At 44.2% G+C, this 17421-nt stretch overlaps 1 protein-coding gene across 1 annotated transcript in view; it reads right to left on the reverse strand.

Annotated features, from left to right (window-relative positions):
- Positions 1-16087, reverse strand: part of LOC140196960 (scavenger receptor cysteine-rich domain-containing protein DMBT1-like) — a 38072-nt gene extending 21985 nt beyond the window's left edge. The window contains exons 1-2 of the mRNA XM_072256897.1: positions 15793-16087; positions 6733-7044 (exon numbers count right to left, since the gene is read on the reverse strand). Of these exons, the coding sequence (XP_072112998.1) occupies positions 6733-7044; positions 15793-16087 (607 nt within the window). The remainder of the gene's footprint in view (positions 1-6732; positions 7045-15792) is intronic.
- Positions 16088-17421: the final 1334 nt, after the last annotated feature.

Consider the following 17421-nt stretch of genomic DNA (forward strand, 5'->3'; position numbering starts at 1 on the left):
TCACAGACTTGATCTGACAGGAGTGCAAGACATATGTATTCATTTAGCTGTGATTACCACTGCCTGAGAATGTGATTGTGATCTTGAATTATATCAGTTTGGGGCTCTCACTGAGGCGATGGCCAATCGTATCAATATCTCAACATGGACCTGTAAGTAAAGATAACTGTAGATTGCGGAATACATAAGAGGCTTTGCAGATGTTACAAATGAAGAGTAACACACACAAATTTTTGGTGGAACTCAGCAGGTCAGGAATCATCTTTCGAGGAATACAGAGTTGTCGTTTTGGGTCAAGACCCTTCATCACGACAGCACTGTGGAAAAGCTAACAGTAACAGTATTAGAGAGATATTTGCCATCCTTATATAAATGGAAACAGGGAATCTAGAGGGCTAATGTGGTCATAGATTTTCCTTTGTTACAACAACTTGGTGCGGGAGTCGTGTCTTTTAAACTTGAAGGCAGAAAAGGTTGGATTTATTCTGGGGAACAAGGAAACGGCAGACGAGTTGAACGGGTACTTTGGATCTGTCTTCACTCGGGAAGACACAAACAATCTCCCAGATATAATAGTGGCCAAAGGACCTAGGGTAGTGGATGGCATCCGTTTGTCTTGCGAGACCATGGATCTGTGCCTGGAAAGTCTTCACTCTCCAGGGTGCAGACCTGGGCAAGGTTGTATGGAAGACCAGCAGTTGCCCATGCTGCAAGTCTCCCCTCTCCATGACACCAATGTTGTCCAAGGGAAGGGCATTAGGACCCATGCAGCTTGGCACCAGTGTCGTCGCACAGCAATGTGTGATGAAGCGCCTTGCTCAAGGACGCCACAAATGATGCCTCCGCTGGGGCTCGAACTCACGACTTTCAGGTCGCTAGTCCAATGCCTTAACCACTTAGCCACGTGCCCATGGTACTGCATGAACTGAAGGAAATTTATATTAAGCAGAAAATGGTGCTGGATAGACTGTTGGGTCTGAAGGCTGATAAGTCCCCGGGACCTGATAGTCTGCATCCCAGCGTACTTAAGGAGGTGGCTATAGAAATCGTGGACGCATTAGTAATCATTTTCCAATGTTCTCTAGATTCAGGATCAGTTCCAGTGGATTGGAGGATGGCTAATGTCCCACTTTTCAAGAAAGGAGGAAGAGAGAAAACAGGGAATTATGTACCGGTTGGCCGGATGTCAGTGGTGGGAAAGATGCTGGAGTCAATTATAAAAGATGAAATAACAACACATTTGGATGGCAGGAACAGGATAGGTCCGAGTCAACGTGGATTTACGATGGGGAGATCGTGCTTGTCTAATCTTCCGGAATTTTTTGAGGATGTAACTATGAAAATTGATAATGGAGAGCCAGTGGATGCAGTGTACCTGGACTTTCAGAAATCCTTTGGTAAAGTCACACATGGAACATAGAACGTAGAACATAGAATAATACAGCACAGTACAGGCCCTTCGGCCCACAATGTTGTGCCGAACCTCAAACCCTGCCTCCCATATTTACCCCCCAACTTAAATTCCTCCATATACCTGTTTAGTAGTCTCTTAAACTTCACTAGTGTATCTGTCTCCACCACTGACTCAGGCAGTGCATTCCACGCACCAACCACTCTCTGAGTAAAATACTTTCCTCTAATATCCCCCTTGAACTTCCCACCCCTTATCTTAAAGCCATGTACTCTTGTTTTCAGCAGTGGTGCCCTGGGGAAGAGGCGCTGGCTATCCACTCTATCTATTCCTCTTATTATCTTCAACACCTCTGTCATGTCTCCTTTCATCCTCCTTCTCTCCAAAGAGTAAAGCCCTAGCTTCCTTAATCTCTGATGATAATGCATACTTTCTAAACCAGGCAGCATCCTGGTAAATTTCCTCTGTACCCTTTCCAATGCTTCCACATCCTTCCTATAGTGAGGTGACCAGAACTGGACACAGTACTCCAAGTGTGGCCTAACCAGAGTTTTATAGAGCTGCATCATTGCATCGCGACTCTTAAACACTGTTCCTCGACTTATGAAAGCTAACACCCCATAAGCTTTCTTAACTACCCTATTCACCTGTGAGGAAACTTGCAGGGATCTGTGGACATGTACCCCGAGATCCCTCTGCTCCTCCACACTACCAAGTATCCTGCCATTTACTTTGCACTCTGCCTTGGAGTTTGTCCTTCCAAAGTGTACCACCTCACACTTCTCCGGGTTGAACTCCATCTGCCACTTCTCAGCCCACTTCTGCATCTGATCAATGTCTCTCGGCAATCTTTCACAATCCTGTACACTATCTACAATACCACCAACCTTTGTGTCGTCTGCAAACTTGCCAATCCACCCTTCCACCCCCACATCCAGGTCGTTAATAAAAATCACGATAAGTAGAGGTCCCAGAAAAGATCCTTGTGGGACACCACTAGTCACAATCCTCCAATCTGAATGTACTGCCTCCACCACCACCCCCTGCCTTCTGTAGGCAAGCCAATTCTGAATCCACCTGGCCAAACTTCCCTGGATCCCATGCCTTCTAACTTTCTGAATAAGTCTACGGTGTGGAACCTTGTCAAATGCCTTACTAAAATCCATATATATCATATCCACTACACTACCCTCATCGATATGCCTGGTCACCTCTTCAAAGAACTCTATCAGGCTTGTTGGACACTATCTGCCCTTCACAAAGCCATGCTGACAGTGCCTGATCAGACCATGATTCTCTAAGTGCCTATAGATCCCATCTCTAAGATTCTTTTCCAGCAGTTTTCCCACCACAGACGTAAGGCTCACTGGTCTATCATTACCCGGACTATCCCGACTACTTTTTTTCAACAAGGGGTCAACATTCGCCTCCCTCCAATCCTCTGGTACCATTCCCGTGGAAAACGAGGACATAAAGATCCTAGCCAGAGGCTCAGAAATTTCTTCCCTCGCCTCCTGGAGCAGTCTGGGGAATATTTCGTCAGGCCCCGGGGACTTATCTGTCCAAATGTATTTTAAAAACTCCAACACCTCCTCTCCCTTAATATCAACATGCTCCAGAACATAAACCTCACTCATATTGTCCTCACCATCATCAAGTTCCCTCTCATTAGTGAATACCGAAGAGAAGTATTCATTGAGGACCTCGCTCACTTCCACAGACTCCAGGCACATCTTCCCACCTTTATCTCTCATCGGTCCTACATTCACTACTGTCATCCTTTTTTTCTTCACATAATTGAGGACTGTCTTGGGGTTTTCTTTTACCCTACTCGCCAAGGCCTTCTCATGCCCCCTTTTTGCTCTTCTCAGCCCCTTCTTAAGCTCCTTTCTTGCTTCCCTATATTCTTCAATAGACACATCTGATCCTTGCTTCCTAAACCTCATGTATGCTGCCTTCTTCCACCTGACTAGATTTTCCACCTCACTTGTCACCCATGGTTCCTTCAACCTATCATTCTTTATCTTCGTCACTGGGACAAATTTGTCCCTAACATCCCGCAAGAGATCTCTAAACATCGACCAGATGTCCATAGTACATTTCCCTGCAAAAACATCATCCCAATTCACACCCGCAAGTTCTAGCCTTATTGCCTCATAATTTGCCTTTCCCCAATTAAAAACTCTCCTGTTCTCTCTGATTCTATCCTTTTCCATGATAATGCTAAAGGCGAGGGAGCGGTGTTCACTGTCCTCCAGATGCTCTCCCACTGAGAGATCTGTGACCTGACCCGGTTCATTACCTAGTACTACATCTAGTATGGCATTCCCCCTGGTCGGCCTGTCCACATACTGTGACAGGTATCCGTCCTGGACACACTTAACGAACTCTGCCCCATCTAAACCCTTGGAACTAATCAGGGGCCAATCAATATTAGGGAAGTTAAAGTCACCCATGATAACAACCTTGTTATTTTTGCACCTTTCCAGAATCTGCCTCCCAATCTGTTCCTCTGTATCTCTGCTGCTACCAGGGGCCCTATAGAATACCCCCAATAGAGAAATTGCTCCCTTCCTGTTCCTGACTTCCACCCATATTGACTCAAAAGAGGATCCTACTGCATTATGCACCTTTTCTGTAGCTGATCAATAATGCCACCCCTCCTCCCCTTTTTCCGTCCTTTTAAAGCACTCTCTATGCATTTTAAAGCACTGAAATCCAGGAAATTTGAGAATCCATTCCTGCACTGGTGCCAGCCAAGTTTCTGTAATGGCCACTACATCATAATTCCACGTATGTATCCAAGCTCTCAGTTCATCACCTTTGTTCCTGATACTTCTTGCATTGAGGTACTCACATTTCAGTACTTCTACCTTACTGTCTTTACACCGTTTATTCTGCTTCTCTTTCCTCAAAGCGTCTCTGTATGTTAGATCTGGCTTTACTCCATGCACTTCTTTCACTGCGTTATGGCTCTGGGTCCCATCCCCCTCGCAAATGAGTTTAAACCCTCCCGAACCATGCTAGCAAACCTACCTGCAAGGATACTGCTCCCCGTCGAGTTCAGGTGCAACCTATCCAATCTGTACAGGTCCCACCTTCCCCAGAAGAGATCCCAATGATCTAAAAATCTAAAACCCTGCTCCCTGCACCAACTCCTCAGCCACGCATTCAACTGCCATCCCCTCCAATTCTTACCATCACTGTCACGTAGCACTGGTAGCAATCCTGAGAACGCCACCCTTGAGGTCCTGTTCTTCAGCCTTCTGCCTGGTTCCCGAAACTCACACTTCAGGACTTCATCCCTCTTCCTGCCTATGTCGTTGGTCCCAACATGTATCATGACTTCTGGTTGCTTTCCCTCTCGTACCAGGATGTCATGCACCCGGTCAGAGACATCCCGGACCCTGGCACCCGGGAGGCAACGTACCATGCGGGTGTCCTTCTCACGTCCACAAAATCTCCGTCTGCTCTCCTGACTATCGAGTCTCCAATGACTACAGCTCTCCTCTGCTCCGTCCCACCCTTCTGCACCACAGGGTTAGACTCAGTGCCGGAGGCCCTGCCACCGTGGCGCACACCTGGTCGGTCGTCCCCGCCAGCAGTATCCAGGACGGTAAACTTATTATTCAGGGGAATGGCTACAAGGGTGCTCTGCACTACCTGTGTACTCACTGTCGCTTTCCCCCCTCTGACTGTCACCCAATGACCTGCTTCCGACAGCTTAGGTGTGACTACCTCCCTGTAGCTCTCATCTATGACAACCTCATTATCCCTTATGAGTCGAAGGTTATCCAGCTGCTGTTCCAGATTCCTTACACGGTCTTCCAGATCGCCTAGCCGTATGCACTTCTGGCAGATGTGATTCTGCAGGAGAGGGGCGTTCCCCCAAGACTGCCACATCTCACATGAGAGGCACATCACCGTCTCAGGAGACATTAAAAACTAACTGCGAGCAAGCTCGTCCTCCGCCTCTTCTCGTCGAAGCCTCTCGAATCCAAGCCTCAAAGCTCCACTCCTTCACTGGCCCACTCACTCACTGGCCGCTTTCCATAGGAGATTAGTGGTCAAAATTACGGCACATGGTATTGGGAGCAGAGTACTGACATGGATTGAAAATTGGCTGGCTGACAGGAAACAAAGAGTAGCCATTAACGGTCCCTTTCGGAATGGCAGGCAGTGACCACTGGGGTACTGCAGGGTTCAGTGCTGAGACCGCAGCTATTTAGAATATGCATTAATGATTTAGATGAAGGGATTAAAAGTAACATTAGCAAATTTGCAGATGACACCTAGCTGGGTGGCATTGTGAAATGTGAGGAGGATGTTATGAGAATTCAGGGTGACTTAGACAGGGTGGGTGAGTGGGTGAATGCATGGCAAATGCAGTTTAATGTGGATAAATGTGAGGTTATCCACTTTAGTAGTAAGAACAGGAAGGCAGATTATTATCTAAATTGAGTCAAGTTAGGAAATGGGGAAGGACAACGAGATCCAGGTGTTCTTGTACATCAGTCACTGAAAGAAAGCATGCAGGTACAGCAAGCAGTGAATAAAGCTAATGACATGCTGGCCTTCATAACAAGGGGAATTGAGTATAGGAGCAAGGAGGTCCTTCTGCTGTTGTACAGGGCCCTGGTGAGACCACACGTGGAGTATTCTGTGCAGTTTTGGTCTCCAAATTTGAGGAAGGAATTCTTGATATTGAGGGAGTGCAGCGTAGGTTCACCAGTTTAGTTCCTGGGATGGCGGGACTGTCATATGTTGAAAGATTGGAGTGACTGGGCTTGCATGCACTGGAATTTAGAAGGGTGAGAGGGGATCTGATTGAAACATATAAGATTATTAAGGGATTGGATACGCTGGAGGCAGGAAGCATGTTCCCACTGATGGGTGAGTTTAGAATCAGAGGCCACCGTTTAAGACTAAGGGGTAGCCATTTAAACGGAGTTGAAGAAAATCTTTTTCACCCAGAGAGTGGTGGATATATGGAATGCTCTGACCCAGAAAGCAGTGGACGCCAAGTCTCTGTATGTTTTCAAGAACGAGATGAATAGAGCTCTTAAAGATAGCAGAAGCAAAAGTTATGGGGATAAGGTAGGAAGTGGATACTGATCGTGGATTATCAGCCATGATCACAGAGAATGGCGGTGCTGGCTCGAAGGGCCGAATGGCCTACTCCTGCACCTATTGTCTATTTCATTGTTTATTAGGTAAACCAAAAAAGATCACAGTTCTTGTTTGATCTAGAAGACCACAGCAATACACACTCTATGACTGTACAAGAGTGCATACTTTATGAAGGAACAGAATGTTCTTACCAGAACAAAAGACACCAACATCACCACCGAGAGGTAAATGGTCCGGTCGTGTGAAAGTGCAGTTCCAGAGGAAGGATTCACCTCCAATACAACTGACGTTGCTCATTATCACAGGTCCTTTCCCGATTCCATACTTCCCGTGGTTGTAAACATTTACTGCGGAGCCGCACTTCAGCTGTCTGCATACCACATCTGCGTCTTTGAAATCCCACAAATCGTCAGTCACTCTGCCCCAGACGCCGCTGTGATAAACCTCCACTCGACCATCGCATCGGCCCTCTCCAGCAGCCAGACGCAAATGCCAGTGATCCACTGAAAAATATAATTAGTTATCGATGTCCTTCGACATTCAGCATCAGCATATTGCAAGCAACAGTTACACATCCACATGTGTCCAAGCTGGTTAAAATTAATTAAGTTAGACTCTTTTGCAAATATGCTATGCGGCTGTTACTGGGAAGAAACAGAATAAAATGCTTACGCTCCACCATACTTTAAGAACATGTCCAAACCGCGGTGGGCAGAGGACACCTGCAGACTCAAGGAATGTGATGATTCAAATCATCTTGGAGGGAAGGTTGGCCGGAGATTCGTGAACCTCAGATGTGAATGTTATCAGAAATATGCACCATGATAGCAAGTTAGGTTACTTTGCTCCGTCCCTCAGAAAATAACTTCTGAAGGCAAAGCTGGATTTTAATATTATCTGTAGTCTTTCTACAATAACTTCATCCGTCGAGGATAACTTGCTGCTGATCTTACTTGATTGGATGAATAGCTCATCTGTCATTTTAGGTTCATATGTTCAACAGAGATGTTTATGAAGTTTGAACACTGCAGCTCAGCCGAAAACTCATTGAAATAGTATCGGTATGCATGGGCTTCAGTTATTTAAATTATTTTATGCATTATCTTGAAATTATTGTTAATTAGTGGCCGAAAATTTAAGTTTGTATATGAACCAATGTGGATTATAGATAATTAGTATTCAATAATTATGTTCTCAGGAAGTTTCAACACTGAAAGTTCTTCATTTATTATCATATGTAGTTACTTAACGTTAATATAATATTTACTTGAGCTACATTCTTATTTATATATTTCTTTATTTTTATATATTTTATTTTGTCAGGTTAACATAGATTGCATTAATCCATTAGTTAATAGTGAATAACTGGTTATTAATATTTGTAAATCATGGATGAACCACCAAGATATTCGTTTTTTATGATAAAAGCATATCAGCAGGTGCATTCTTAATCATTCCTGTACATTGGTTAGTGAATTTCAGTATTGTATCCGTGGCGCAGCTTCTTTGTTGTAGTAAACAGACAGTCACAGTGTCATAATAACTTTAACGCCGTGTCACATGAGAAGACTGCAGAGATGTGATCAGAGATGTATTGTAGTCTCCATCCTTGTAAATATATAAAACCAAGAAAATGGAGAGGGATTTCTCAGAAATTCCATGTTTCACATCTAGAAACTCGTTTGAGGTATGCCAAATGACAGAGTTGCACACTGTTATATCTGTTTCAGTGACTATTTTATGTAATGTACCAGTGATAAGATATCTTCTCAGCACTACAGAAATAAACTAGCCCTGTTGCTTTCAAATTGTAGACTAAAATCTTTCAATTGCCCGTCACTTTAAGTCACTTTTAAATTGTTTGTAAAACATGTCATGCAAAGACAATTTTGCATGGTAATTGTACGTTGTACAAATCGATTGGCCTTGGTTGCAGCTTACATAGCAAGCCGATTCCAGCGCACGACTATTATATAATTCTATAATTAAGGAATTTTTTAAAAAAAATTGCACTGCCTTGCAAATTGCAGACGAGTTGCATTTGTTCCCTCGCACAACCAGAAGCTGTTTCCATAATCAAGAGGCCATTTTGAATTACATTCCTCGGCTATTTCTGACAACTTCATGCCACGAACTCAGATTCTCTGGCTCTTCAGGTGCTCAGTACGTCTGATGACAGTTTCAATATTCACTGATGTTTAAAAACAGCCAACATGAACTAACAAAGAGCTAGGGGCAGCCCCCTAATGTCGCCATGCATGCCCGCGCCAACCCAGCATTCCCACAACGCTGGGCAGAACCACTGAAGCAGCAACAGTAAAAACAACAAAACATTAGCAAAGCACCTCCCCTTCTTACGTTCAGACTACACTCTGCCGCGCAGGGCTAAGTCACCATGGTTTCTGTAAAGATAAATCTTGCCTGACAAATCTGTTAGAGTTCTTCGAGGAAGTAACAAGGAGGGTGGACAAAGATGAGGAAGTAAGTGGCTTTTACTTGGATTTCCAGAAGGCCTTTGATAAGGTGCCTTAAATAACTTTGTCATATCAGACCTGTTTCGGCCTTTTAAAATTCAAATTTGTTTCTATGATATCCGGCCCCCTCCACCCCCATTCTCCTGAACTCCAGGGAATACAGCCCAAGTTCCTCATATGGTAACCCTTTCATTCCTGGAATCATTATCGTGAATCTTCTCTGAACGCTCTTCTATGCCAGTACTTCCATTCTAAAATATGGAGCACAAAACTGCACACAATACTCCAAGTGTGGGCTCACGAGTACCTTACTGAGCCGCAAGATCACATCTTTGCTCTTATATTCTGTACCTCTATAAATGAATGCCAACATTGCATTCTCCTTCTTCACCACCAACTCAACCTGGAGCATAACCTTTCGGGTATCCTGCACAAGGACTCCCAAGTCACTTTACAACTCTACATTTTGAATGCTCTCCCCATCTAAATAATAGTCTGCCTGTTTATTTCTTCCACCAAAGTGCATGACCATACAATTTCCATCATCACATTTCATTTGCCACTTCTTTCCCCGTTCCCCTAAACTATCCAAGTCTCTCTGCTGGCTCTCTGTTTCCTCAACACTACCCGCTCCTCCACCTACCTTTGTATCATCGGCAAAATTACCCGCAAATGCATTAATCCCATAGTCCAAATCTTTTACATACATCGTAAAAAGCGGCGGTTACAACACCAATCCCTGTGGAATTCCACTGGTAATTGGCAGCCAGTCAGAGTAGGATCCCTCTATTACCACTCTCTGTTTTCTATGGATCAGCCAATGCTCCGCCGATGCTTGTAACTTCCCTGCAATTCTATGGACTCTTATCTTGCTAAGCAGCCTCATGTGCGGCACCTTGTCAAAGGCCTTCTGAAACTCGAAGTACACCACATCTACTGCATTTCCTTTGCCTATCCTGCATGTAATATCAAAAAATTTCAGCAGATTAGGTAGGCAGGATCTTCCTTTCAGAAAACCATGCTGGCTTTGGCCAATCTTGTCATCTGCCTCTTGGTACTCCGTAATCTCATCCCCAACAATCGATTCTAACCACTGATGTAAAGCTAACAGGTCTAGAATTTCCTTTATGTTGCTCCCCACCCTTCTTAAACAGCAGAGTAACCTTTGTATTTTTCCAGTCATACGGTACAATGCCAGTCTCCATCAATTAGGAGGTATTCATTTAGCCAGCTGAATTCGTGGTATTAATTGTCACATAGCCAAGCACATTCATTTCTCAATGGCTGGCAACGTTCGGACTATTCAGGTGGTGTTTAATATTGTGTCATTCCGGAGATTTATGTAGATTTTACTGGGTAGTCCTAATGATTTAATATTATTGTGGAGTGCGTTTGGGATGATATCATTTGTAGATATTACTATTGTGAGCAATGTAATTCGTTTAATTCGGCAGATTTCTGGTGATTTTAACTTATTAATTTCTGTACGTTATGTGTGTTTGGAATGGCTATACCTATTGATCTTGTTTGTTTATCTGTATCATCATATCTTGATGGTTATTATGAATTGTCCCGTCTGTAATAAGGGATCTGCTGTGATATAATTTGTGGGACGCTGACTGGAAAACCAGATCGGGATTGTATTTATAATAAGGTGTGACATATTTCATCCCCTTGTATTTTAAAGCAAGAATTTGGTGAATGATGTTTGCCTCTTGATTGTGCCTGTGCGAGTAATCAGATTGAGTTAAACTGCTGCATGATCCTGTAATGTGTTGGATTGTTTTTGGTTTCACTTGGCATGTTCTGCATTTATCATCTTTAATTTGTTGTACTTTTATATGTATTATTGATAATACTTTTGTGTTAACCTGTCTTGCCAGAAGCAAACCTTTGTTTCTGGAAAAATCTGTGTATTCCTTGTTCATGTTCTATTGTGTTTCAATTTCCTCTTTTTAGTCAGCATTTTTCACATATAATTGATTATTATTATGATTATTATTTATTTTTTTAAAAAATCTGCTCAAGCTTGTCTTCCCTCCGGCACGGTCATAGCCAGCCAGCTCAATTGACAATTATGAGGCACTTTTGAACTATTCTTGTGGTGTTCAGTGTTGTGGCTTTCTGAAGATTTACATAAATATTGCTGTGTAGGCATAACGGTTTCATGCTATTGTGTAGTGGCAACAGTTGTTATTACTGTCAGTACAATGTGTATCTTGTCATTTTCCAACGTTTTCCAATTTCCTCTTTTAATTCAGCAAATTTCTGGTGCTTTTCACTGACTGATTTCTTTAAGATTTCTGTATTTATATCTGTGTTTTTGCCTGTTTACCCTGTACTATTATATGTGGACGGTAATTTTATATTGCTCTCTCTGTAATAAGTGATCGATCATAATATAATTTGTGGTATTCTGACTCTAAATTTGACTCTGACTGTTAAATTTTACTGAGGTGAGATTACATTTATTAATTTGAATTTTAAAGCAAGATTCTGCTAAATGATGTTTGTCACTTGACTGTCCCTGTATAAGTAATCAAATTGTGTTAAACTGCAACAGGATCCTGTAATGTGTTGGATCGTTTCTGGTTTTGCCGGGCATTTTCTACATTTATCACCTTTAATTTGTTCTTCAGGTGTGTATTTCTGATCTTTTTTTTGTGTTAACCACCTGGTCCTGCATTGCCACAAGGAACCCCTCTGTTTCTGGGAGGAGGTCTCCAGCTCTAAGTTAGGCGTGGAAAGCTTCTTTGTCGACGCCTGGTCTCTTAGATTGTGGGGATGTCATTTATTCCAGTTCAGCCTTTTGCCCTGGATAGTGTCAACCTAAGAACATTCGATGTGCATAATGTTTTCTGAAAGTTGTCCCTTCAGATATTATTTTTCTTTGTAAATGTTCCAGATTAGTTTCAGACCAAGCTATTATGCAAACGAATATATTAACATAGGTATAGCGGAAGTGTTTATAGCCTTTGTTATATTTTTACTGTTGGGCTCTGTCTGGTAGTTTGTATTGACCGTTGAGGTAAATTCTGTCAAAAAGTTTCCTTTTTCGCATGGGGATGTATTTCCTTTCCTGATTGTTATCGCAAACACTAACTTTTTAATATTCATCCATTGGGTTTATTGAATCGTGCTCCTCTGTTTTGGATTCAATTAGGTCTATTGCACCTATCTTTATGTTTAATATTCTGCATTTTTCCAGTCCAAAATCCATGTTTACTGTGTATCGTTCGAAAATAGTTCTACTATTTGGATTAATTGTTTTAGCTTAACTGATGAAGGAGCATATAATTTTAAATCCTCCGTCTATAAGAGGTGTGTTAAGGTATAGCTCACTTCGTTGTTTCTGACTTGATAATATTATTATTACTTTCAAACTATTATTATTATTATGATAAGTGCGGCCGATACTTAATGGCAAATCACCTACCGGAACAGATAACGCCGGCGTCATTTTTGTGTGTACAGGGTTGGTCTCCCCATGATGAAATGCGGCAGTCATTCAAACGCATTTCATTACCGCGACATTCAGTGACGTCTTTCCAAATCGAGCCATTTCCCTCACCAAAGAATGCTCCCGCTTTCGCTGATAAAACTGGTCCACAATGGAGATGATTGCAGACGACTGAGGCATCCTTTAAATCCCAGAAAACATCGCAGACCGTTCCCCAGGTTTCACCGCGTAATACTTCCACTCTCCCCGAGCAGTTATCCATGCCACCAGTTAACCGCAGTTGACCTTTTGAGAAAAAAACATCGGGGGAAAGCTGTTTTACTGTTGAACACATCCATCTATCCAGCAACCTCAGCAAACACCCCACAACCACGATATTATAATTTGAGTAAGACTATAAGCCGGTAAGTTATAGGAGCAGAATTACGCAATGTGGCCCATCGATTATGCTCTATTATTTCATCATGACTGATACAATTCTCCCCTCAGCACCAATCCCTTGCCTTCTCTCCGTTTCCCTTCCTGTCCTGGAAAATCAATAATATCTGAACCTCTGTCTTGAATATACAGAGTAGCTTGGGCTCCACAGCCGCCTGTGGCAAAGAATTCCAAAAATTCTCTGGCTAAAGAAATTCCTCCTCATCGCCTTTCGAAAAGCACGGCCCTTTCAGTCACCACGCCTCCCCTCCCACCCGCTTGGTAGACGGTTCCCTGGTCGATACTGTGCGTTCATCTTGAGAAAGTCGACCACCGTGTCGAAAAGGAGGGGTCTGTGGTGCCTCAGGAGCTGCGCCTCGGGTTGGGTGCACTATCACCACTAGAGATTCGACAATTGCCACATCTCATATATGTGAATATGCACATCTCAGCTCGTTATTATTTATTGTTGCGGTATTTAACTACTTTCTTTGTGTTGTTGTAGCGCGTGTGGGAACTTGAACAAAGTACAGCAACATTACACTGTCTGATTGCATTCGGCCTTGACTGAGAGACTGGACAATCGAATGGACTGACTTTGAAGACGAGCGGCGTTCGTTTTATATTTAGATATTCACTTTCACCCGGTATTGGCATATAGTTCTCCGTTTGAGAGTACTAGTTAACGGCCCTGTTTTTCCCAGCGTTCTCGGATCCGTCGACCTGCTGGTAAAGAGTGTTGGTCTTTGTATTCTTGCTGCCCGGACGATTGATGAGGTTAAAATTAACCGGGTGAAGTAGACAGCCCACCAGGATTAACGACAGTTGAGTCTCTTTACCGCCTGAATGTAGGACAGTTTCTTGTGATCTGCACAGATCAAGATTGACGCTCTCCCCCCCTCCAACTATTGCCGCCATCGTCCCAGGTCCTCACCGACAGTTAAATTGTCGCGATTCGCAATATCGTCGTTACTGTCGGACGGAGTCAAGCGACTGGAAGAAAAGCACATGGCTGCAGCTCGACCATGCATGGCAGTGATGTGTCAGGGTGTTGCAGCACAGAAGCTGTTGTGAAACTTCGCTTCAGCTCCGAAAATGCTTGGTCAACACCGTCTCTCGAATGAAATCCTGCCGAGTTCTTTCTGGTGAGGACATTTACGGGAGCCAAAATTCCCGATGTATTAGAGTAAAAGTTCGCAAGCACTATGAAGTGCCGTAACTGTTTGACTGTGGATGATTTGAGCTACTTTGTACCTGCTTGAATTTTACTACCCTCCACTTGAACACTAAATGGGGTAAGACATAACCCCAAAACACATTTCTCGTGTTTAGAGTACAGGTTAATTTTGAGGAGTCGTCTGTAAATCCTCCAGGAATGCTGGACGTGTGCCTGATGAGAACGGAAATAGAAATGGGTGTAGACTAAATACAGAAAAGCAAACTGTTTCAGCATGTCTTTGAGCACATCGTGAATTGAGGCCTGGAATACAGCGGGGGCGTTGGCCAGATCAAAAGGCAGCAAAAGGTACTCATAGTGACCATGAGAGGTGTTGAAAGCTGCCTTCCACCCATCTCCTCCTCCCATAGGGACCAGATTACAAACATGGAGTGGATCAATTTTGGAAATTATAGTACTCTGTTGAGAAGTTCGAATGTAGACACCAGCAGGAGAAGAGGGTAATGACTCTTCACAGAGATGTTATTCAAGGGCCGATAATCGATTTTGGGACGGAGCGTGCTCCTGCCGGAGATGATGATGGACCAATAAACCCCATGGCCGTTGCTTCCTTGAAGCACTCCTCCATACCACCGTTTCAGGACGAGAGAGAGGAAAAAGTGCCGGTCCTGCGGAGGGTTAGTGCCAGGTAGGAGGTCGAAGGTGAAGTCGTCTGTCTGGTATAAAGCAGAGAGATGCTTTTACTGAAGACCTCAAGAAGATTCGCATATTCAGCCAGAATCAGAGACAGGTCCATATCCTAGGGCACAGGACACGATTTAGCTGGAGCTGGATCCAGACTGGTAGACAACCACGCCGGTCCCCACTCTGAGTGCTTTAACAGACCAATTATTCCGTGAATAACGTCGGGATATCAGGGGAAGTTCAAGCACAATTAACAGTTCAAGGGAATCGACCAGATAGAAGGGGAATTCTTCACTATGGTTGTCTCCGAGCACAACTTTGACAGGTTCAGTAGAAAGTTGGATCTGGCCAGTGTTCAGAAGTCGACCGCCCATGGTCTATTCTCTCAATTCCTGAGTTGGGAACTCCCATCTCTGAGCTACAGAGATGTCCATGACATTCCTGGCTGCACCAAAGTCGATAAATGATGTAGTTTCATGGGCTCGAGACCCCCACGACAAGGAAGCTGCGACCGTAACACAACTAGGGGAAACTCATTGCAGGGAGAAGCGACCCAATAGGAGTCTCCTCATTGCTGACGTGCATCCTTTTCCCAGACGCTTGGGAAATGCCGCCAGGAATTGTTCTGTTTCACTACAGTAGACGCAGGAAGGTGTTCTGTGCCCCTCTCAGTTCTCTGGAAACAGGCGTATGCGCCCCACTTGCATTGAGTTCTCCGTGGACTGGGTGCTGAGTGATCAGGGAGAGAGCGAGGATAGACGGCGATTAGATGGCGTGTGGGATGCTTGAGATATTCTTACCCTGCGCCAAAGTTTCCCAGTCGTCAACGCGAAAAGCCGGATTAATTAGTTCATCTAGACAATCTTGCTCGTCAACATAACGATCTTCTGTCGGATTCCTCGTTCAGTCCACCTGGAAGGCATTAAGGAGAGATCATTCATTCCATCCCGCCTCTACTGCAAGCGTGCGGAATTTGACTGCAGAGGTCCTCACCATCCCTCGCCTTGACGCAGGTCCAGAAGTTAGTGGACAGACTGACCACGTAATGATAGGGCAGTAATCCTCCGTAACTCTGCGAGGAAATGCCGGAACGATTGGGCTGCAGTGTAACCTTGCTCCCGTAAGGCGTTGAACTGGTTGAGTGGAGGTGCATCTAGGAGATTGACCACGTCCGTCCATTTCTGTGCATCATGACCAAAAAGTACAGGCTGGTCTTGGGATATCAGCTGGCATTGGGTAATGAAGTTTCGGCAGCCATCGAGATTCCCCGGTGATGGAATATTGGCTTCTTTCACAGTCGAGTGATTCCGTGATGGTCCGAAAGCAGGAGGCATTTCTGTACCAGGCCGAATGTAGGAGCAGTAGTGTCAGAGGTTGTCGGGCAGCAGGAAACGAGAACCTGCCAGATGCTGGGAGAAGGACTGAGGCGGCCTGAGGCTGCTGAATTGCTTTGGCAAGAACGCTAATTGCTGCCAGCTGAAGCTGGCTGTCCGAAGTGACCTCGGGGACGGCGGCTGTGAGAGCGAAAATCGCAGCCACATCCCTCCGATTGTTTGCGTTGAGTTGCTAAACAATTGCTGCGAGGGATGATTGCTGTTCCTCTGACACTGGACTTGTCGGCACGAGTCTATCTGTCTCATTGCTGTAGTTACAGATTGCCTCATTCAGAACAGATTCAATTCCCTGCAGCTATTCTCGTCCCTGACCAATGAATCACAGGGCCAAAATCAGCTGCTCTCCCTCTGCTCTGTCTGTCTCGTGCGTGCTTCGAGAGTTGCTGTCACTACATTCAGATATGGCCCACGTGCGGAGAGAGAGACACTGAAGCAGGTTGATAGTTCATACATTTTAATGCGAATAGTGTTTTAAGGGAAAAGAGAGCAATAAACGCTAGTCCAAACAGGGCAGTTATGTAAGACTCTGAAAGTAGATGCGAACACTGCGGCTGAAAGGAAATATCTAAATTTAAAACGAATACCGCAGGTCTTCAGCGTCAGTCGACTCGATAGACCACTTTCTCAGGCAAGGTCGAGTGCAAGCATGTGGGTAACGTTGTTTTGCTTTGATCAAGACTCGACAAGCGCTACAACGAAAAGAATTGAAAAATTACGTACTGTACCGCAGTAATGAAATAATGACGACCTGATGCGTGCATATCAACGAGGGTAATTGCCGAATTCTATTGCAACATTTTTTTTTTCCGTTTGCTGTGAATACACGCAAGAAAATTAATCTTAGTGTCTAGAAAATAAACTTACTTTTGAACTTTGAAATCCAGAATTCCGGTATACCCTGTGTCCTCTGATATTTACTTCTCTGTTGAAGAGTTAGCATTTACCAAGCAAATCTTCAGGACCAATACACTGTTTAATCCTGCAGTCAGGTCTCTCCGCTATGTAAATCCAGCTGTATAAACGACTGAAACACTCACCTGAACAAATGACGCTCACAGCACTTCTACCCGAACAGTTGTGTCCATTTCTTGGTGTGGTTGCACAATCCCAGATAATTGTCTCATTGCCTTGGCATTCATAGGAATCCTGCCACATAGGACCACTGCCCTCTCCAAAGTATGCCCCTCCTAATACTGATATCACTTCTCCACATTCTAACGATCTACACACCACGCGTGCGTCCTGTAAATCCCAATTCGAATCGCATACAGTGC

The sequence above is a fragment of the Mobula birostris genome, chromosome 4, assembly GCF_030028105.1.
Source record: "Mobula birostris isolate sMobBir1 chromosome 4, sMobBir1.hap1, whole genome shotgun sequence".
In the NCBI taxonomy this organism is placed as follows: domain Eukaryota; kingdom Metazoa; phylum Chordata; class Chondrichthyes; order Myliobatiformes; family Myliobatidae; genus Mobula; species Mobula birostris.